This window comes from Rousettus aegyptiacus, unplaced genomic scaffold (genome assembly GCF_014176215.1).
Source record: "Rousettus aegyptiacus isolate mRouAeg1 unplaced genomic scaffold, mRouAeg1.p scaffold_m13_p_10, whole genome shotgun sequence".
NCBI classification, from domain to species: domain Eukaryota; kingdom Metazoa; phylum Chordata; class Mammalia; order Chiroptera; family Pteropodidae; genus Rousettus; species Rousettus aegyptiacus.
Genome location: NW_023416285.1, coordinates 91,313,292 through 91,336,170, shown reverse-complemented (window position 1 = coordinate 91,336,170; position 22,879 = coordinate 91,313,292). Strand labels below are relative to the sequence as shown.

At 44.3% G+C, this 22,879-nt stretch overlaps 1 protein-coding gene across 3 annotated transcripts in view; it reads right to left on the bottom strand.

Moving 5' to 3' along the window:
• Nucleotides 1-11,598: 11,598 nt before the first annotated feature.
• FAM107B (family with sequence similarity 107 member B) overlaps nucleotides 11,599-22,879 on the bottom strand; it is a 185,364-nt gene continuing 174,083 nt past the window's right edge. For all 3 annotated transcript variants that reach the window (XM_016134397.2, XM_016134399.2, XM_016134398.2), the window contains 3 exons: nucleotides 21,396-21,579; nucleotides 14,702-14,852; nucleotides 11,599-14,303 (listed from right to left, as the gene is read on the bottom strand). In XM_016134397.2, coding sequence (XP_015989883.2) covers nucleotides 14,187-14,303; nucleotides 14,702-14,852; nucleotides 21,396-21,579 — 452 coding nt within the window. In that variant the 3' untranslated portion in view covers nucleotides 11,599-14,186. The remainder of the gene's footprint in view (nucleotides 14,304-14,701; nucleotides 14,853-21,395; nucleotides 21,580-22,879) is intronic.

Here is a 22,879-nt window from a genome sequence, read left to right as displayed (position 1 = left end):
TCCTCCAAAAAGAGAAAATTGGCCACCGCCAGGGATCTATCCTTTTTAACTTACCTCTGGCCTTCTATGTGCTGTCATTCTTCCCTACATTCATTCGATTTTAAATTGCACAAGCAATTTACGTTCATATTTCTCTGCATTCCCCACCGTTTTCCGATAAGTTAGATCAGGCCCAATTTATAGGCAAGGAAATCAATCTCCAAAATCAATTAAGTGACTCCAAGTCACTTAATGAGGCTGCAGAGCCAAGATATGACTCTAAGAGTCCTAGGATTGGAACGGACCGCAGAAATAATTAGGGAGCTCCCTTGTTCCACTGAGGTTAGTGAGAGTCGGCCAGTAAGGAGCAGAGCCCAGCTATGACCAACCACCTGACTCCTAGGCTGGCATCCCTTCCATCACGTGGAGATCCTCCCCACCCACTGCCCCCGGTGGAGTCATTTCAGTGAAGCTTTTTAAAGCTCTGTGAGGAAGGTCAGCCCTGCTTTCATGCAAAGTCTATGTAGGATAGTTTCAAATCTTTTTCTCAGTAACAGAACATTTCCCCACGTAGGAACCTCTGATATAAAGGGCAGAAGTAATCCTTACTTGGTGTGGAAACTGGCCTAAAATCAGAAAGGAGAAAACGCTCAGGCACAAACGAATACGTCCTATTCTCGATCTGTTTACATTTTACGAAGAAAGTTTAAAAGCATCTTTGCTGGCCTATGTCCCCCTGATGTTTTACTCTTTGCACAACGCTTTCCCCTCCTCTGTCCATTTGCCGCAAGTCGGCAAACCTTCATTCGACAATTGGGACTGTCGCAAACGTCTACAACACACCGTGAGCGATGCATGCGATTTCGGCAGGTGGCTGTGGGCAGGCAAGCATGCCAGACGTGAGGCGGGGGAAGGAGCAGAGGCGCAGAGGCAGGAAGCAATGTGGCCACGTGCCCTCGGGGCTCGGGTGTGTCTCTGCCATCAGGTGGACCTGGGTTTGAGCTCCAGTGCAGCTAGTTACTCATCTATCAGGTCTGTTCTTTGCATCTCCGCCCCACAGATAAACAGGAGGTAAGAAGAGGGTGTAGCTTTGGGGTTATTGTGAAGATTAACAGAAAAAGCCCTTGGCAGACACCTGACACATGGGGGAGGTCACCTGCTGTTATTTCGGAAAACCGTAAGTAGCCCGATGAAGCCGGCCAGCGTGAAGGGCCAGAGCCTCAACGACAGACAAATCGGACTTCGTTCCGTCGACAAGGGAGGGGTTTCTGAGCGAGGCAGTACCACGCTGAGATCTGTTTTGGGAGATACCCGCCAGTACCGCGAAAGGAGAGAACCTGGGAGCGGAAGATGGAGGAGGAGAGCCCGGCGTAGCTGGCGTGAGGAAAGGTGTGATGCCCACGAACGAGTGGGCGAAACCGCGACCCTCACGAAGACACGGGGCTGTGGGCAGGAAAAGGTCGGCTGGCCCATCTCACAGAGGGGGGAAGCCGGACATCAGGATGCCGGTGACTGGCACGCGGCTCCGCAGCAGGAGGCTGCCCCAGGACGGGAAAAGAGGGCTTTTTTCTCTTCATGCAGGAACCTGTCCTATCGGACTGACGGGTCTGCTTTACATTAGTTCACCTCAGACCAAGAACAGAAGATAAGTGTTCTAAAAAAAAAAAAAAAAAAAAAAAAATTTAAGACCAACTGAGTACGTGATAGCAGTAATAATGAATGAATGCCAATTCTAATTAAAAAGCAAATGAAAGGTGAAAATCACATGATATCACTTATATGTGGGATATAAACCTAAAAGCAACAAATAAACAGGAGAAACAGAGACTCGGTGACATGGACAATGGACTAGTGGTTGCCAGAGGGTAGGGGGCGGGGGAGGAGTGGGGAGGTAGACGACACAGAGGGGCTTAAGTATAGGGGTGTAGGGGGAGGGCGAAGTGGGTAAAGGGGATCAAATATATGGTAGCCGAAGGAAACTGGACTCTGGGTGGTAATCACACAATAGAATATATAGATGTCAAATTATAATGTACACCTGAAAATTATGTAATCGTATTGACCAACGTTAGCCCAATAAACTTAATAAAAAAAAAAAAGCGAACGAAGTTCTGCTGATGCACACTAGATGGCAGCATCGCGCACCATTTTAAGGACAGTAACAGCAGCCACCGCAACCCTGCACGGAGGGTCCTAAGACCAGCCCCTGAGCCAGGGCTCGGATTTGTTGTTTTATTTAAGCCTCACAACCACTTGATACTGTGGGTTAAAATTTCCCAACACAAAGTGTCAAATCCCAACTCGCAAAAGTCTAATGTGACCAGCCTTCCTGGTGCAGAAGGCATGGAAAGAGGGTGCATTTGGCTGCTTCGCCCATCACTGAAGACACCCCCAGGGGAAGCTTGATTCCTAGAGGCCCATCATTAAAGCTGTAGCAGGAAAAGAGGCTTCACTGGGGCCTTAGAATGGGCCAGCAACACCACCCGCCTGCCTTCCTTGCTGGCCCCCGACTTCAGCTGAACTAAGCCAGCCTTGGGCTCACTGGTGACAGCCCATGCCTGCAGATGCCCAAGATTCCTCTTTCCAGAACCTGTCATTTAATAGCAAATATTTAGTGAGCACCTACTCTGCGTCAGGCATTCGGCCCCAAACTCCAGCCTCCAACCCCAGAGGCTCTCCCTCACCCCGACGCAATCCGATCCCTCCCCACCTACCTCCTCTTCCCGATTCCTCGGGGCTCCTGCTTGGCGCCCTCGAGCCAGACTGCTCACAGCCTGGCCTCGTCTCCTCTCTTCCCAAGCCAAAAGGGATCATCCTGGCTGTTCCCAGTGCTTGAGGAAGCATCGAGGGACGGTCTCTGCTAAGCGGCAGCGGGCGGATGTGTCTGTCACGTTTCCCCAGGTAACGGCACACTGGAACTTTAACAGATCTCGACTGTGGCTGGATTTTAAAGGTCAGTGCTGCAGGCTTTTAGAAGAGGAGTCTGGGGGCGCGTAGGTGTTATGGCTCATCACGTGGGTCGCCCTGGTCCTGTGCAGCCATTCTGGGGGCAACACGGCCCTAGAGATGTCCCACCCCCCACGGGTCTCTGATGACCAAGCCCTGCCTTGCCCAGACCTCGTAAACACAACACACAGATAACAAACATAAAGAAACAGCCGCAAGATGCATCGCTAACGCTTGATGTGCATTGACTCCTTTAGCGCGTACAAAAACTCAGTGAGACAGACACATTCATCATCCCCATTTTTCAGATGAGGAAGCTGAAGCCAGAGAAGTCACTCCGCCGGGGTCACGAGGCTAGAAAGTGGTGGGGCGAAGCTTCCAGACGCAGCCTCTGTCCCCGAGCTTACTCCACCGCCCACTGACTTTCCCCAAAACGCCAAACCAACACACAACGTGAACTCCATCTGACCCTGGTCATGGGAAGCAGCCCCTCCTCCCAAACACACACGCACACCCACCCACACACACACACACCACTTCCACTGAAGGCAGCCAGCCCCTGATACCTCCCAGTTCAGGCTGTCGGCCTGTGAGAATCAGTCCAGCTATTAGTTCCAAGCTAGTGAAAAAAGCACCAAGCCCCTGGAGCTGGCCGTCGGCTTTGGCTTCGCTGTATTTTGCTCTTACACAAACAACAGGTGTGTGAGCCTGTGGGTGTTTTCATATGGTGACACTCATCAAGACGACCATGGTGTTTCCTGGTGACATGTGGACTCGAACTTCCCTCATACTCCTGTAAATCGCACCTTCACGGCGCCTACAACACTTTTCACATTCATCTTTGTCAAGGCCAATGTTACAGGGAGGCTCCTTGCATGTCGGGGACACTGTTCACTTGCGGGGCCTCCAAGGAGTACGAGCTCAAGAAAGGGCGCTTTGTCCTACTCGTGTTCCATCTTCATGCTGACCAGCATACAGTGGTGCTCAATAAATGTAAGCTGACACCCAATAAATAAAGTGTGAGCACACCCTAGGTGTGGAGGGGAGGGCTTAGGAAAGCATGGGTCTCTCTTGGCTCCGGACACCTCACTGCCTGGGTTGGCTAAATAATTTTCATCAACAGCAAAGATATCTTTTTTTTGTTTCACTATGTAAGGAGGAAGGAGAGAGAGAAGAGAAGGTGGCGAGTTAATTAATCATGCTGAGAATGAGGAGGGGACTTATTTTTAAGACTAACAGCTTATCAGTAAGAGTAAATAAATAGCCTGCATTTGGGATCATCCGAGTGTTGATTATAGGTTAAATTCCCTTGCCTGAAAATTAAAAAAAGGAAGACGACAAAGGCCAATTCTGCGTCATTCCAGCCAGATGTGTCCATGATTTGTCCGCCTGTCTAGTAGTTTCTCGATTCGTTTGGTGACTTGCTCACCCTCGCCGCCTGGGCTTCTGCTTCCTCGGCGGGCTTTGCAGCACACACCCTCGCTGTCACTTTCTCCGCGTTTGTACCATTCTACGAATCGTTTCTGTCTCCTCACTAGATTTTAAGTTCCAAAAAGGCAGGTACTGAAAACGATTTTGCTCAGTTGTATTCCCAACGCTGAGCATCGGCATAAAAATGGACCGAGAGCCTGGACACAAAGTGCCTGTCTCCCAGAACCTCATTCGTTCCTGCGTGCCAACCATGTAGAGACAGGCGCAGGGGGCACGGCCTGCCACTTGGCCGTTTTTAACGGAGCCACAGCAAACCACAGCAGGAAGCAAATCTAAACTCCCCGTAGCCTAACCTCGAGCACGGCAGGGCGCCGTCTGGAAACTAACAACGATGGATGCTCCCTGGCAAAGCGGCTGTCATGCCTCCTCCTATTACTGACACGCATAAGAACCTGGGTTTTCAAACCGTCCCCGTCTTATTCCCTAAAGAGGAGGAGTCTGTAAGCAGAGGAAGATCGAGGCGCAGAGCCGCATTCAACACTCCATTCGAATTCACGTCCCCGGCCTCCCTCAGAGGACGTTGCTGGGCCCAGCCGTGCGGTGTGTCTTTTTCTTCTCCTCATTTGCCTCTCTGGTTATCTGCTAGGTGTTCACGTGGCGCTTTATTTTATTTAATGCTTGTTATAATCTATTAACATCCCGCGCAGCGTCTTATCTCTGAGTGAGGTTATAAAGACCTCAAGGGCTGGAACCTGCTCCTAGCGAGATATCTTGTAAACGTACTGTGCAAGCAGTTTTAGTTGATTGACCTGGCTGCTTATCTTCGAGAAACACAGAAATCAGTGAGGGAGGAAAGAAGGGCGGAAAGGGCAAGCAGCAGACGGGGACGGCTCCTCCAATAAAAACCAGTTTACAGTAGCCAGAAAACAGTCTGTGCTCATTTGAGTGTACGCAGTAAATCTTCTCCTTCTCACGGCCTTAGGTTGGCTAATAGCCCCAAAAGGGCTACCTAGGAACCCCGATTCTGGCTCACCGTTCGTCTCGCTTTGCTACGTTTTTAGTCGTCTTGCTGCCATCTTCGTCGGCACCAGGCTGTCAACAGGTGCGACGGTTTCTTGAATGGACAAATCGCTGTGGGCAAATGACAAGGGCGGTCCCCACGTGAGTGCGCCTCAGGCCCAACAGTGAGGTCAGAGCAGGCCTCGCGGCCGCCTGGGATCTGTGCTGTGAATTCATTCGAGCCTAAGCCCGCCCCGAAAGGGCCATCGCCTGGTCAGTCCGTGGCTGGCTCCTTCTCTAAGCTTATGACTTACGCGTTCATCCAGAAGGCGCACAAAGAGTGATGAACGTATTCTAATATGGTGAAGACTCCACCTGGAAGCCAGGGAGAAGGTCAATAGAAGTTTCACCACTGGCCAAGAGCGACCATGTGCCAGGAAGGCCTTCACTGGCCAACCCAGAGCTCCCCCAAGGCCGGCACACAGGGCACCAGTTCATTACCGAGCTGCATCTCCTCACATCCCCGGTCACCTTGGCCTTGGCCAACGAAAATGATAGCAGGAAAAAGCAATCCGGGAACCGCATCGCCTCGAATTCCAGCAGCAGAGGACAGACTCGGAAGGCGGAGCTGTTTCCATGGTGATGGCTGCACCTGGGTCCCAGGCCAGGGGCCCTGCTCAGGTCTCTGCTCCATCCTTCCAGTGTGAGCAAAGAGTCGCAGCTCCTCCCTGCAGTGCTGGGGTCTGAGCTCTTTATGCCTTCACTGGACCCTTTTCTCTTTGACTTTCTGTCAATTGTAGGTCTGTGCGCTGATAATAACTGGATTCTGGATGGTTCCTTAAAACGGGCTCACATTTCCTTTGTTACTTGGGGACATCGAAATCACAGTGTCACCATTTCTCACCACACCTGCACTCTGCACGCAGACTATGAGGTAAACAGCACTTAAATTTTAAGAAATAATTTTGCATGAAGCACACATATTTTCCAAGCTTTTTCTCTACCAGGGCACACTTACTGCACAAAATTTTTCCAATATACAAACATGCAGATTAAACACAGAAGCCCCTCCCCTTTATTTCTCACCCCAATTCCATTCCTCCCTCACTTTTGGCATGACAAACTTCCAGTCCTATGTGTAAGCATTCATATGCATGTGTGAAGACACATACTTTTTTTTTTCATGTAAATGAGATTATACTATGTGTGTGGTTCTGCAGCTTTTTAATGCAACAGTATCATTTCAAAGTCTTCTATGTATGTAGAATAATAGAATACTCATCATTTCTCAAGACATGTATTATGGGAATAGGGAGGTATTGAACTTAATCTAGTAACTACCATATAGATAGATGGGTTGTTTCTAAGAGAAACTATGAGAAATGCTGCAAATATATCTTGGAACGACAATCTTTGTGCGCATAAATATTCCCAAAAACCAAGTTCTCAGAAATGTAAATGTATATCGAAGGATACGTGCCTTTTAAAAGCTTTATTGAGGGGTAACTTGTATACAATAACGTACCCGTTTTTAAGTGGCATTGGTATATTCATACCAATGTGATTATTAGTATCTTAAAAGAATTGTGCAACCATCCCATTTTAAATGATTTCCATCACCCCCCAAAAAGAAGCTGTGCCCATTTGCAGTCACTCCCCATGCCCACCACGCCTGTCCCCAGCCACAGGCAACTACGAATCTACCTTCCGTCCCGATAGTCTTTTTCCATTCTGGACGTTGCATATGAACATAGCCATACACTATATCGCCTTTTGTGTTCGTCTCCTTCCACTGAGCATCATGTTTTTAAGGTTTGTTGATGTCGTAGCCTATTTCAGTACTTCGTTCCTTTTCATGGCCAAATAATATTCTGTTGCATGGACACGCATTTGTTTATCCATTCACTGGTTAGTAAATGTTTGGGTTGTTTCCACTTTTTCGCTGTCACGAATAATGCTGCCATGAACGTCTGTGTGCAAGACTGTGTGTGGATATATATCTTTGCTTCTCGTGGGTGTATACTTAGGAGTGTTGCTGTGTCACATGAGGCTTTGTAAGAAACCACCAGACTTTTACAACGTGGCCACACTTGTTCCCATTCTCACCGGCATCCTAGTCAACACTGTCTTTTTCATTATTTCCATTCTAATCAGTGTGAGCATACACATTTTAAAGTTGACCTTATCAATTTGTACTCTCACCAAAGGTATGAATATTAGTACCTGTTTCTCCACACCCTCACCAAAAATGGCTATTAATCATTTAATTTTTGCTTTGTGACTACTTGGGTAAAAGTACCTCATTGTTATTTTAATTTGCATTTTCCTGATACTAGTGACTGAGCATTTCTTCATGTGTTGATGGGCCATTTGTATCTCTTTTTCTATGAATTGCCTGTTATATATTTGTTCATGTTTTATTGGATCGACATTGATAGACATTCTGCATGTAATACAGCTTTATTCATTTGCTGCAATATATGTGGTATATCTTAGTCTTCTGTCTTTTAACCTTTTTCATGCAAAATTAATTTCCACTAGTTAAATCTGTCAGTTTTTTCACTGTAGATTTTGGATTAGATACCTTGCTTGAAAGTCTTTCCCACTCCCAGGATTATGAAAAATATCCAAATATCCCCCTTTATTTTCTTCTAATACTTCTGTAGTTTTATTCTTATGCTGAACACTTTAATAAACGTAAAAATTAGTCTTACATGTGTTTTACATAGATGAATGCATATTTGTTTGGTTCTAAGAACCCTACAACCTTCCATTGTTTATCCTTTGCTAATTGATTTGAAATAAAATTCTACCACAATCATAAATTTCAATATGTAAATGAGTCTCTTTCTGGACTTTATTCAGCTTCATGATCTATATGTCTATTCTGGGCCAGTAATTAGCCCAGTTAAATGACTATTTCTTGAAAATGTGTTTTCATTATCTGGTCAGGCAATTCCCCTTTGAAAATACTTATTTTAAAAGAAAATCTCTCAGTAAATATTTAGAAGTACAACCACTATTTCTCTTCTCCAACAAGAAGAACCAGGACTCTTTGAAAGGCACATAGTCCTATGCCTTATGTCAGGAGACAAAAAAAGATGGTCTGAAACAACCTACTGTTGTAATAAACTAAGGGTGCTTTCCTGTTAGAAGCAACACTTTATAAAACTCAAAAAATAAAAACAAAGGAATAAGTTTGAGGAGCTTCTACTAGCCAAGCTATAATACTCTGAGCATCCAAAAAAAAAAAGAGATGAAAATTTTAAGTGAAATCTATGAAAGGCCACAGATTCATGATACCCCAGAGAAAAAGGAATTGTAATACAAAGTAAGATGATTATCATTTATGTATATGGGAATATTTGTATATGAGTATATTTTTTTGTTCTATTAAGAATAAACGTTTTCATAAATTATGGCCATGTGCTTATTTCTAGCTATGCATACAGGAAAAAATAAACACAAGAAATATGAAAGATAAAGAAATTAGAAAACTATAGTACAAGATGACTGATCACTACCAGTGGTCACATAATAACCAAGTAGAAAAGGAATCCAGTTGATGACAAACAACAACAAATTTAAAAAGACCCAACAACAGTATGTTGTTACTACACAGGCAAATGTCTCAAACCAAAGAATTCATCACACGGACTTGATGACTCTTGTCCCAATCAGATCCTACTAATTATATATAAGATATCGATAAGGCACACCTAAATTTTTAATAATACTAATGGACAATACAATATAAATGGAGGACAATGAGCTAGGTAATGCTGCCCATGCATAATTAAGGCATATTTTGTTTCTGGGAAAGACACCCAGTTTCAAAAAAAAAAAAAAAAAATTTTAAAGTAATATAAATAGCGAGGTATTTAAAATCTCACGATGAAGCAAGAATGAATTTAAAAGAACTTACCCAAGGCCTGTGGCTCATGGCGGAATCAGCTTGGACTGTTGCACCAGGCTCCATGTCCTAAGTAAAAATGGGCCAACAACCCAGATTACCAGAGTAAGCCCTTGGAGTTCATTAGGCTTGGTAAGATTACAACAAGCCCAGGACATATAATAAAGTATAACTGAATCCCTAGTAGGATATGATGATAAATAAGGCCATAATAGTAGGAAAAGTCTTTTTAAAGTAAGAAATTATTGAACACAAAGCTCAAAATTTGATTTGTAAAACAGACTTATTTTCCTAAATGTGTCGATGACTGCATTCGACTGCGACGGTTACTTCTATGTGTGGACTCGACTGGGCCACAGGGCGCCCGGGTAAGACGCGACGTCTGGGTGTCCCTGGATGGCGTTTCCGAGTGGGAGCAGCATCTGAGCTGACCAGTCGGCTCCGCAGATGGCCCTCGCCAGCATGATGCCTATCAGCCAGTCTGCTGAGGGCCCGTGGAGCACAGGAGGAGGGTGGGAGGTCCCCAGCTCTCCGTCTCCTGCCCTCAGGTCGGGGTTTACACCATCAGCTCCCCTGGTTCTCGGGCCTCCAGATCGGGCTAACTACACCTGGCGCTCCTGGGTCTTCGGCTTACAGATGTAGACCGTGGGACTGCTCAGCCTCCAGAATCGCGTGAGCCGATCCTTCATGGTCAATCTTGTTTTGCATATGTTTATATGCGTGTGCTTCCTCTATAGCTATTTCCTATTGCCTCTGTTTCTCTGGAGAGCCCTCACACACCAAGCACGGTTCCCCTGCTGTCTGAGGAGTCTGAAAGGTTCAACACAATCAGGCGCCCTAAATCTGTAATTGCAGTTTAAGTTGTTTGAGGCGATTTAATGAAATTCACAATAAATGTTCAGAACGCTCAAGAAAAAATGGTGTTTTCTTCTTTCCTTCCTGAATAATTAATTCAGTCAGAACGCCGCCAGGCAAGGTCAGGGCGAGGATGATGGCTGAGCAGAGTCAGGGAATGGATGCGTTACAGACCAGATGATTCAGGGGATACATGTGCGCATGGAGGAGGGTGGCAGCCAGACTCCCTGCTGGAGAAGGGAGCTGGCTACAGACATGGAAAGCGGAACAATGTGCTACAATGTGCTTCTGGGTTACAACTGTGGCTACTGATGCGAACTTATGGTTTTCAATAGCTATAAAGTATTAATGCAAAGACATGAATACGTATTTACACTGACACACACGAATATCTTTCCTAACCTTGAGAGACTTGGAAGCAACAACACCCCAGCAGCCATCAGCATACTTTCCAGAAATCACCAAGCACCCTTTCTACCAGCGAGGAGAGTGGCAATTACCGTCTTGCTAGGAAACCTAGGAGCAAGCGGGGAGGCATTCAAGACACCCCCAGTTGATAATCAGACGGCTTTTTCTCATGAGGAAAAGAAGTAGAAATTGTAATTGTGAGGCTAGTTCATCGAGATCTCATTTGCCCTGAGGCCTTAGAAAGAAAACTATTTGTTTCTCTAATACTAGTAAGGTAAGCCCAGTAGTATTCTAATACTTCTTTTAGCTGTACAATAGCATGTTAAGTCTTACCAAACACATGAATTGCCCTGTCTTCCTTCAAATCTATTACTACTACTATAAGAAACAAATAAATATATAGTGGCCCAGTGAAGTGGACAGCCTGGAAACTGTCACCTTGGGAAACTGCCTAGTTATTCTAGGGATGCTGCTACTGTTGGAATCATTGTTTGAAACGCGTCCTCTGCACTGGCCCTAGATACAGCAAATGTTCACTGCCCTGAATAGATTTGATTTTTCAAGAGTCCAAAGACACTAGGCATTGGGTGATTAAGTCGAATAATAACCTGGGGTTGGAATAGTAAAGACGGCTTCCCAAAGTAACTTTTTTTGAGGCCAACATTAACTTAGTTGCATTAGCGAAATAATTTTATGGTCACATTTCAGATATGCCATGTGTGCTAGCTCACAAGCACTAAAAAATGGCCCTTCCTAAAAAAAAAAAAAACTCCCACTGTCCTACCGAGCTATCTAAAATGCAGAATACTTTGATCTGCACTGACAGCTGCTGCTAAAATCACACATATTCTATACAACATGTAGCATAATACCTTAACGTGAATTTGTTCAACATAATAAATTGTTTTGACTGACACAAAGCAAAAGGACTGATTTAGGGAGAAGGTTGTCCAGAAGGACAGTCACTCAGAGAGACCCTAGAACCGCCTTCTAGCCCTTGAGCTGAATGCAGCTCCGCTCCACCCTTCAGTCCCAGTCATCCGACTCAAGCAGATCCAACACAGCTGCATGATCCAAGCGTGTGGCGATTTTTATTAAGAATAACTTTGGTTCTAAGAATTCCACCCTCGATTCTGTAATACCTTCTGTTAAAAACGATTATACAAGAGCAAATACAAAAAAATATTAAATTATGAAAACAAATCCATTAAGGCTCCTTTTATATATATTATATACACTCAAACCAGATTTTTCAGAGTAGAAGAATAAAGTCAACTGTTATAGCTTAGAAAGCAACACTACTACTAAGAGATTATAAAACAACTATTTTAAGAAAACCACAGAGTGGAAAAATGGAGCCATTTTTGTCAAAAAGTGGCTCAGAGCACAAAACCTGCTTGGATGTTCACGAGTCCCGGGGGTTCGGACTGTACAGTATTAAAATGGGGGTGAGGTGGGGTGGGGAACAGGCGCCTTTTTAAACTCAGGCCCGTGAGCCCGGCAGATTTGATGGCTTCCAGGAACTTCTCCCACACCCTCCCTACTTAGGCGTAAGACATCACTGTACCCTATTTACAAGTCTTCTTTTGGCCAGACCTTGTACTACTAGCTACAAATAATTTTGCAGATCTGTGAGATTGAGAGGGAAATATTTTTGTAATTTGTTTCCCACTGAAGAATGAATTTTAGGAAAGTTCTAGGAACAGGATTGGTCCTTGTAAAAGAGCCTGTTAGGGCCCTTGAGAATTTTACCTAGTGACAGAATTGCTTCAAGGACATAGAATCTATAGAATCTAAAGATCTTACATGTAGTTAGATTAAAGGCTATGTATGTGCCAGTCCTGAAACTTCACACTCGTCCATGTACACACAAAGAAAGAACTCCAGTCAATGTGCAATCAGAAAGGTATTTTCAAGATGATCAGTTAATGTACTTTCTTCTCTCAAAAAGAAAAACGATAGAAGAAAACAGTTACCATTCCATCTTTCAAAAGCAAACCATTACAGAGCAACGTTTTATCTTAAGCACCCCCTTCTCTCATCACTTGGTGATGAGAGAAACAGTCTGCTCCAGGTGTAATCCACACGTTCTCTAACCAGCAGTACACGATCACCGCGTTTTATTTTTACCCTGCTCACACGAGGACTAACTGTGAGTCTAATGGTCAACTATAATAAAGACTAATGCATTGCTGCAGAAAGCCCATTTCTACTATGCTTATTAAGGATGCAAAAGCTTGGGACCCAGCTTCCCACGAGCCTTTAGAGGAGTTTTCGATACAGGAATTACCGGCTGAATCATCCCGAGGGAGGACGTACTGACTCCACACACACTCTTCCAGACCACCCCACGTGGAAGGTCCCGCACCAGCAGCAGAAGGGAATTCCGCCCAAGGGCTCTGCTGGCACTGAGCTCGCGCCGGCTAGAGCACGGCACCGGAGCAGCTTCCCCCTCTGCCTCTGGCTTCCTGCGATGCAGCGCAGCGGTCATGGTGTCACTGTCCTCGACAGCGTCGCTGTAGCTAAGAGAGTGGAGAACGACTCTTTCTTCGCGAGGAAAAAAAAAAAAAAAAAGGCAACAAGCAGGTGACCAATACCCAGAAATTTTCAAAGTGTGGATTCTAATAATATTCAACACGGACAGATGCTACGAGTCTTCATTCAAACTAGGGCTCCTTGAGACCAATCTACATGGGCTTCACGTTAAAATACCCAAAGAATTCCTCGCCCTGCTTCCAGTGGGAGTCCCCCACACTGCTCTTAGGAGGGATCAAAGGTCTGAGCCCTCGACTTTTGACACTGAAGTTGGGTTACATGGGCTAGTTTTTAGTCTCCGAAGGATGAGGAGATTGTTTCAGATAAAAGGACTAGCTCAGCAAGAAATTTTTTAAAAAATCAAAAACCCTTAACAGTTATTAACGCAATGACTGGATCTGTATTATGTGCCGTCTCTGAACTGGAATGTTACCATGGAGCATAAACAAAAGGAATTAAAATAAGATCAAGACAGACATTTATGTATTTTTGTTAATGTGTTTTTGTTTACATGTTTTTAAACCTTCTCACCCTACTGATGTCAACAAAAGTAATAGTTGTGTTCCATATCAACGTTCTTGGGTGTGAACCCTAATATGGGTGAAAGGATATTTTAAACAAGAAAATTTGGGGGTTCTCAAAATAGAATTGACAAATACTGGATGTAACATACCCAAAGCATTTCTGTGTTATCTAAATTATCTCACAGATGATTCAAGGAAGAATAAAACTCATTTCCCTTTAGGTTTTAAAAGAAAAAAGGCTCTGTGCCCCCACTAAACTTGGATTGGAAGAAAAACCAAGTAGTGCAACTCTCTCAAGAATTTATTCCAGTGCCCTCTTCCTGTTTTTTTTTTTTTTTTTTTTTTTTTTTTTTTAGGTCTTTGAACACAGGTCCATTATCCCAATGTGAGCGCTGGTCAATGTCCTTTGGCGAACAGGAACTGCAGCAGCCACAGGTAATTGATGCACCCGGGCTGGACCGCGGGTGAACCAAGGCCAAGCGTTTTTAAGCAGCAGTTCTCCGCTGGATGGGACTCTCCCAGGGGCTCTGCGGTGGGCAGGCGCCTGCTCACGGCCCAGTGCGTGGGGGAGGGCGCGCAGTCTCCACGGCGCTGGCCTACGACTCCTGGGCTTGGGCCACTTCTTGGCCTGTTCTCCTAAGGTTGCCTTTAACCTTCACAAACTCCGGGGCGTTTTCTTGCTCTTCTTGCAATTTCTGCTTCTCAAGTTCGAGCTAAATAAAATTCAGAAAAAGGGAAGTTATTTACAAACTGAGAGGCTTTTCAAAACATTCCTCCTTTTTCCAAGTGCCTAAAACTTTGTTTCCCAATGGAAGAAATTCTCTTCCAGTCTCGAGTTGTTTTTCAAAAGAATTATATAGATGTGTATATACGTCCTGGGGTAAGTGCACACGAGCCGCAACCGACGGCTGCTCACGTCAGCAACACCAGGAGACGACGAGAATCTGAAAACCAAGGCTCAGGACATAAGATCCTAAGATCAACACGCAGTTGCCCTGTGGTCTCAGCGAAGCTGAAATTCCCTCGTTTTTGAACTCTCAATACACACATATCTTTGTATGTCGACAATATCTCAGTAACAAAGGGCCACTTCCACCCCAGGGACCCCTACCTGCTCCAGCTTCTGCTGCCGTTTCAATAGCTCTATTTCCAAGTCAGATTTCTTCTTTTGTGCTTCTTCTTCCTTCTGCTTTATCACTTGATCTCGTTTTCTCTTTTCCATCACCTTCTGCAGTTCTGGCTTGTTCTGAGGGGCGAGACCCCTGAAATAAAGCATTAACAAAATTCAGAAGTTTTAATCTAATCGACACATCTTTCAGGAATGGAAGGCATCAGCCACAGAAAAGGGGTCTACGAAACGAGCATGACTGTGACACCTACTACCGGTCGGTGAACGGTCAACACCAGGGGTCTCAGAAATTCACGAGTGTGAAAGGAAGGGCAGGAGGGTCTTCCGAGAGTGAGTAAAATCCATTCGTTGGACCGAAATATACTGAGCACCTACTATGTGCCAGATACCAGGCTCTGCGAAGGACGTTAGTGAGGGCGAGATGGGCTGGGCGAGGCGGGAACGGCATGCTTATGTGATGGGCGTGACGGCCACCCATGATGGAGACGGAGACGATGGACACAGAGATGGAGACGAGACGACTCCACCTGGAGTCTTAGGGAAAGCTTCCTGAGATCCAGCCCTTGATGCTGCGCGCTAAAGGCAGCTGAGAGAGCAGCCAGTCTGTTCAAAATCTAAAGTGTCAGATGTGTGAGAGGGTTGCTGCACATCTAAGGGCACGTTCAAGGTTTCATCATTCCTGAGGTCACGGTCACTGAGAACTCTGACCCTCTGACTCCCAATCCAGTGCTCCCTGCAGCTCAGTCATTTCAGATGTGTGGGTGACTACTGATAATGCATGAAGTCAGGCTCCAGGGAAGCTCTACATTCCCGAGAGATAAATTGGGCAGCCATCTCCTAGACTCATGCTTTGCTGGGCCTCGGACTGAGAGGGGCCTACGCACCTTCCCGCCCATGACAACCGCCAGTCTGTACATCAGAGGCGTCTACCTCGGTGGTGAGTCTCTAAACTGCTTTAATCAAGTAATGGAACTAACTGATCAACACAGAGTTACCTGAATAACTGTCAAATAATTTCCAAAATGCGTGCTCTGGCTAAAAGAATCTCAACCTCACACTTGTCTCAGTCTCTTTTAAGTTCACGCTATCACATCTGTAAACTAATTCTCAATATCACACGTCCTCATTTATTGAGTTATAATCTTTAAAAAATTCTGGCATCGCTCCTAGCTTTGTATTTTTTTAAATCACAATAATTTTTTTCAGCTTGTTACATAATAAAGATCAGTATAATATATCGTTTAAGATAAAGGACACATAGTCAAAATAACGTCTCTACTTTGCCAATTTTCATTACCAAAATTTTTGGTTTCAAAAGAAGAAAAAAGGAAAAATATTAAATTCAGTCAAATTTCCGGTGAACAAAAAGAGATGGGCTACTTCTGTGATCTAATTATGGTTTCACAATTAATAAGACTGCATGGGGGGAGGGACAAAAATCGAGACAGGCTATCCTGGACATTAAATCTTTAATCAGCACAATAAAAGCTGCTGATGGTATTTTGTTCACAATAAACCTAAGTGTCATTGAACACAGGAAACTTTGTAAATAATCTGGGTGAAGACCCACTCGTTTGTATGACTATTAAAAAGCCTTAGTATGGCACTACGGACAGAATTAAGGGATTTAAATTTTAGGATTAAGGATTTAGCTAGCTGCATAATTTAAATTTCGAACATTTTTCTTTCCCTATTTTTCACTGGCAAAATTAACCTCAACTGTTATTAAATTCTTCAGGATTATATAAAAGCTATTGAACAAACTTTGATACATGACACAAGAAGCTGACATTCTACTGCAACATATGAATGGGTTTAATTAATGTATCGTATTCATTTTCTATTCAAAGATTTTACACCATGATAGCAGTAAGATAAAATATTTAGTAACAGAAAGCTCAGGAAATGGTGCTTACATGATAAATGTTCTTCACTTATAACAGTAGAGAAGTCCTACAAATTTGGTTAATATTTTATCACAGTGGATCGCTTAATTTTCTGTGCTGAGTGGGAAGTCACACGAGTACCGCCTGGATGATTCTGCATCTAAAACTGGGTCAGACTGCAGAGGGCGCAGACAGACGGAAATGAGCGTCCCCGAATTTCATCAAAACTACAATCCTGTTCTGTGCAGGACAACGGTTGATTTTCTTTAATCAGTTGACATGTATAATTAATGAGCACTCTCAATCCCTGTAGGACTGACAGGTGCTCAAGTCCTGATGGCTTTGTACTACTCGAGATCAACAGTTGAGCCTAGGCCTCCTTGCTGTGACTATGATAGTGGGCCAAGCCGGTTTTTTAAATTAATAAATGCTCCCTGCAAAAAAAATAAAAATAAAAATAGTGAGGTAACATATACATACGTGCAAAACAGAGAAAGCACACCGAAACTCTCCCTGGTAACAGAGCTTGGGAGCACCACTTATACTGTATCCTATGGGACCGGGGCTCCTAAAGCTGAACGAGGTAGAGGCCCTGCCCGCTGGGACCAGGGCGCAGTCTAGACTCCTCCGCACTGTCTGCGTCTTCGGCAAACGCTCTTTCTCATTCTTACTATCTGCGCAAGGCGGCACAGCATGAAAGCACCATGACCTTGCCACTCCCACTCTGATAGGCATTCTCGGGTCACTTCCAATTGTTCCCCAATAAAAGTAATGTGTAGATGAACTTCCTTGTACATTCATAATTGCACTCTTATAAAAATGCTTGTTGGCTACATTCACAGAATTGCTGGCTAAGCCTCTGCACATTTTATATCTGATGCGTGTACTGCCAACCGCCCTCCAAAAAAGATGCAAGACTTTATATTTCCACCACCATTATATTTCCACCACCAGTGATGAAATGTACAGACGACTTCTAAAGGTATGTTTCAGCTCCCACATAATCCACTGACTACACCCCGGGGTGGACTGGAGGGTCCACATCACTCTGCCTCCACCTCCATTCCAGACGGACCTGAACCTATAAAAGTGAGACTGCCCCCTCACCGGGAAGAGCTGAGCCAGAGGCCAGGCTGGCTCAGACCCTGACAGATCATGCTCCCCTGCCACAGAGCCAAACATCTGGCCTGCTTCGTTTCTTAGCGTGGAGGGGAAGGGGGGATTTGGATTTCAAGCCCTTGGTCTCTGACCTTGGACCTTGGAATTTTCCGGTCTGGCCTACGCTGTCTACATTTTTGCCTGAACCGTTTCTACCTGAGTGGATTCAAATGTAAATATACCTATCACAATTGCCCATGTTTTTCCATGTTCTACAGCAACTAGTATTTATTGAAAAAATATTTGTCCAGCAAAGTATGCCAAATAAAGATCAACTAAAAACTCAAGGCACTAGAAACCATTGACTGAAATGTACAAGCCAAAAAACCAGTTTTAGGAATGCGTTTGAATACCTGAATATTCTATATTTGCTCTCAAAGAGTACTTTTTGTAAAGAAGTTAGAATCTCTCTAAATTATATTAAAAACACTTTTACTTTTTAAGGCCCCTTAAACACTGATCTTTCAATAGTAAAAAAACAAAAAAGCAAAAAAAAAAAAAACAAAAAAACAAAAAACCTTGCCTCTTGAAATCTGCCTTTTTATGCCATTGGAAATACCTATCGAAACTGAGAACCTGAAAAAGGTCTTCATATCGGACCTAGTGGCAAACTGTGAACAAAAGGTAAAGACTTTTAACCTGAAATTTAGCTGGGTCCAAAAGATGGCAAATAGAGGAGCAAAATTACATATGTGAGAGTTCAGAATACTTATCAGTAGAGTATTTGTTCACCTAAGCAGTGACTTCTTGCTTTTATCTTATGATCTCTAAAAAGGACCTTGAAAAGCTCTTTGAACTCACTGCTCACAGGGCTTTGAGCCATGCTTGCGGCTCTGCAGGGAAAAGGTCCAGGGCTCCATGGGGAGCTTGTTGTGTGTGGGCCTCATTTCCGTCTCCCTCTCCCGTCCCTACCCCTTTCCTCGCTTTTGTTCTTACTGTATTGGATTCATCTCTGCCTTTAAACTGCCTTTAATTCTACGTTTACGTCTATGCCTTTTACTCCAAAATACGATTGTGAGATCTCAAGAAGAGTCCTTAGCCAGTGACGCTGATTTTTATCTTATTCACACGTCAAATTAGGGTAACCCCACGATAACATGCACCGGGTTACTAGAAAGATCACTGAATAAAATAAAATATGGGAAATTACGGGAAAATAATTAAGACTTTCATTATGGTAGAAACCAATAATTAAGTGTGATTATTCTTTAATAATAAATAATATATATTATTTAATAATATATATATTGTTGTAATACTTCCCATTTGGCATTAAAATTTAGAAATAAAAACCCCTCTCTCTCTAAAAGTATATGTTATAGAAGATAAATAAGAGAAATGTTCACTCTAAAACCAGTTGTATTTCTAATAAGAAGACTTAACCAGACTAAGATTTTACCTTGAACAAACTAAAGATATGGAATGAAATACATATATTCATTAGGTTTCAGAACCTACCTTTTCTTTCTTACTTTTTAAAAAAAATGTATTTCTACATTAAAGCCAGATCAGAAACTTTCCGAGAAAAAGGGTGGAAAGAAATAGGAATTTCCAGATAATATTTCGCGGGGAGTGAAAGAAGCGATGGATGGGACCATACGCCAGGTATTTGAATAGGCATTCATACATGTTATTATTTACTTTAATTTTTATAGGAAAGATATTTTTATTCCTATTTTATATATGAAGAAACAGATCTCAAGAAGGGGGACTTGTCCAAGAGCATAACGCCATTTGTCTCTGGCCTTGAGGCCCACACCCTCTCTACCCGGGGGCCTGCGGGAATGCCGCATTCTCCTGAACCAGCTGACCTGGGCCTGGCTGAGGGGCGACTGGATAAAGCAGGCGAGGTCCAGAGCTAGACAGAGAGGAGGGTCCATTTTCACAGGAAGTGTCTATCATAGAAAATTTGGAAACATTCAATTGCACAAACCTATATATTTTTAAGAACTATGACCAAGGCTATTAAATAAATTTTTGCAGAATAATTTGTAGGCTATAATTCAGAAAACAGTTAACGGCCAATTTCGGTGTTACCTTGGCCTACTCCGTTCTGACTTGGGAGCCTTTTCATAGCCATATATATATATAAAAAATACCGTTTCGGCTAGAATGTTTCTTAGAGATCAACTCATTCTCATACCTCCATTTCACAGGTAAGAAAACTGAGGTCCAAGAAGCAAAGAGAATCAGAAAACCGTTTAGTTCAGAAAACCATGTAGCTAAGTCTATTTTGGAACACATTAAACTTTTGGTCTTTCCACCCAAATGCAGACATGGTTTCCCAAGCAGGATCATTGCCCAACTCTGTGGCCTATTTAGGAAATCAAGGAGTCCTGTTTTACTTTGGGCATGATGACACTAAATCCCTATTTTTTTTCTTTTATGTGACAAAGACTGGTAGAAACTGAGCATTTATTCAGAAAGAATCAAACATGCATTCACTTCATAAGCATTAATCACATCCCTACAGTCTCAAGGGAGGATGTGCTGACAAAGAGCCCCTGGGACAGGAGTTACGAGTCCTGGCAGAGATATAGTCAGGAAGGAGAACTGCTCTAAAAATGCCCCCACATCCCTTATTTTTTAAAAAATCATTTTTAATTAGGCCTTCCCTCTAAAACAGGGGTCCTCAACCCCTGGGCCATGGACCAATACCAGTCCGGGGCCTGTTAGAAACTGGGCCGCACACCAGGGGGTGAGTGGTGGGTGAGCTAGCAAAGCCGCTCCCCAGTGCCAGCATCACCAACCCAGCTCCACCTCAGATCATCGGGCATTAGATTCTCAGAGGAGCACCGGTCCCTGGTGCCAAAAGGCTGGGGACCGCTGCTCAAGGACATGACCCTAATGCTCAACTTGGTCTGCGCATCTTCCAGTTTGATGGGTAGCTACCAGGGCTTAGCAAAGAGCAGGCAGATGAGTGATCAAGACAGCTTCATAATTCAGATCAACGGTTTCATTCGGAAGATCTGAAAATAGTTCTAAATGAAGCTTAGTAAAGACAGTAAGCTTGTGCCCTAACAAATACAGCAACTTTGTGTTCTCTGTTCTCCCGGTGTACCGGACCTGGCTAGCATCACTTAAATAACAGAGGACGCCAACCTAACATCCAAAATTGTTTATGACACGGGGAACTAATAAATGGTTTACAAAGGAAATTGAAGGTCGATGTTTTGCTCCTCTCCGGAACAATTAATAATAATACGAATGATGATAGTGATGATTTAAAACGTTACTTAAAAACTGAGAAAGATACAAGAAAAAGTGATCTTAACTATTGTAAAGTCTAGATTTTTCCTACCACTCAACAAATACTAAAGTGGGCAATATTTATATCTGACTCCCACATGTTCTCAGATGTAAGGGGAAAATTCAGAATTTTTACAAATCTAAGAAATAATGTATTTCTCTTTGGCTTAGAACATTGCCCTTCTATCCGGACCCTTCCATCCAAATTTTAAAATGTGCCCACTTGAGAAGGGGACAGAGAAGTAGACAGGGTTGTCCTGGCTCAGAGATGCTAGAAGGAACAAGAAAGCCTCAACCATGTTCAAGACACAAACGTAATTCAAATTAAATCTAGTTTCCTTAGAAACCTGCGAAGGAAAACTTGGCTCAAGAAGCCGCCTCACCTTTTCTGATTCATAAGAAGTTCTCTGTGAAGATCCTGATGGTTGCGGGACGTTTTCACGGGGTTGACAAGTTTCTGGGGCCTAATTAGCTCAGGATTGTCGTCTTCCAGATAGTCTGGCTCAGCCATGATGTGTCTGGGAATGAGATATGCGTCCTTAAGGTCGGGGTCCTCGAATGGACTATCTGAAACAGAAAGACGAGACTCATCAGTGGTCTGTCCTGCTAGGACGTCACGCGCGAACGCAGAGGCCTGCACAGCGCACACGCCAGACACGCCACCCCTCTCGGTCCGCTTCCCCACTTCCCTGACAGCTCTGCCGAAGCTCTGCGAAAGGAGCCGGGGGATCCAGGAGAGGGAAGGGTGCCCGCCTTCTCCCGTGCTGCCTGTGACCAACGTGAAGCGCCCCGTGGCCTGGCTCTGGTCACTACCCATTGTCTTGAGTTTCAGGTCACACAGGATGCTTCCCACCACCACATCTAAAGCTTAACCCCACACGCAGTGGGTGCTCTGCGAAACTACGTTACGTTTAATGAGATAAGAAAAAAATCAACACTCATTGGGGACTAGAGCTGGGAGGAACATGTCTGGCTGAGCATCGAGCTGGAACTTCTGCCATGGGTCCATCTGGAAGGTATCCAACTGCCACAGACCCCAAGGCTGCAGCCCTGCCCCCCAAGCAAGCCTGGCAGATATTTCATAATTAATGCGCCATTTGATGCTTCCCTACCCCTGTACGATGACTTTATTTTCCAAACTAAAAATCAGATGATGCAGGGTCTGACTATGTGCACAGAGTACTTGACACTGGTCCTTCCCTAGAAAGTCCAGAGGGCATGCTGACTGATTCTCTGGGCAGACACCTCTGCTGGAGATGTGGTGTCAGACAGACCAGCGAGCCCCACATGAACAGACTCGTGCCCAGCACTGCCCCTCGCCCCAGCTCCGGAAGTCTAGAGAACAGTCACGACCGCCCCTTGGTGCCCCAGCAGCAGTGCAAGTGTACGTCTGTCACAAAAGCGTCCTAACACAGGCTAAGCACAGGTTTCTGGCTATTCCTGACAAAGAGCTGAAACCACCTCTTTTCCAGTTTAAAACCCCGGTCCAGCAAAGTGCCTGGCACATGACAGAAGCTGGATTAAATGTTGAACCAAATCAAATCTGTACTCAACAGAAACAGTGGAGAGATCTTCCACGAACCAGCTCCAAGATGGGAGACAGGTTCCATCTTTATTTCTGCCCATGAAATCAAACATACACGTGCAAATATGTGTGTTTACACACAGGGCAGGGGTGAACAAAGGCGAGAACACAGGGGTGTGCTTTCCACGGACTCTGGCGTGGTGGTGGTGGGGTCACTGGGAAATAACAAAGATGTCTACAAACAACAACAACAAAAATAAAACAAGTGCGGTGGCCATTAGCTACCAGCAGGAGTTTTGGTTTCAAAGTCATTAACGATGCTTTTCTGAATCTCTGAACTGT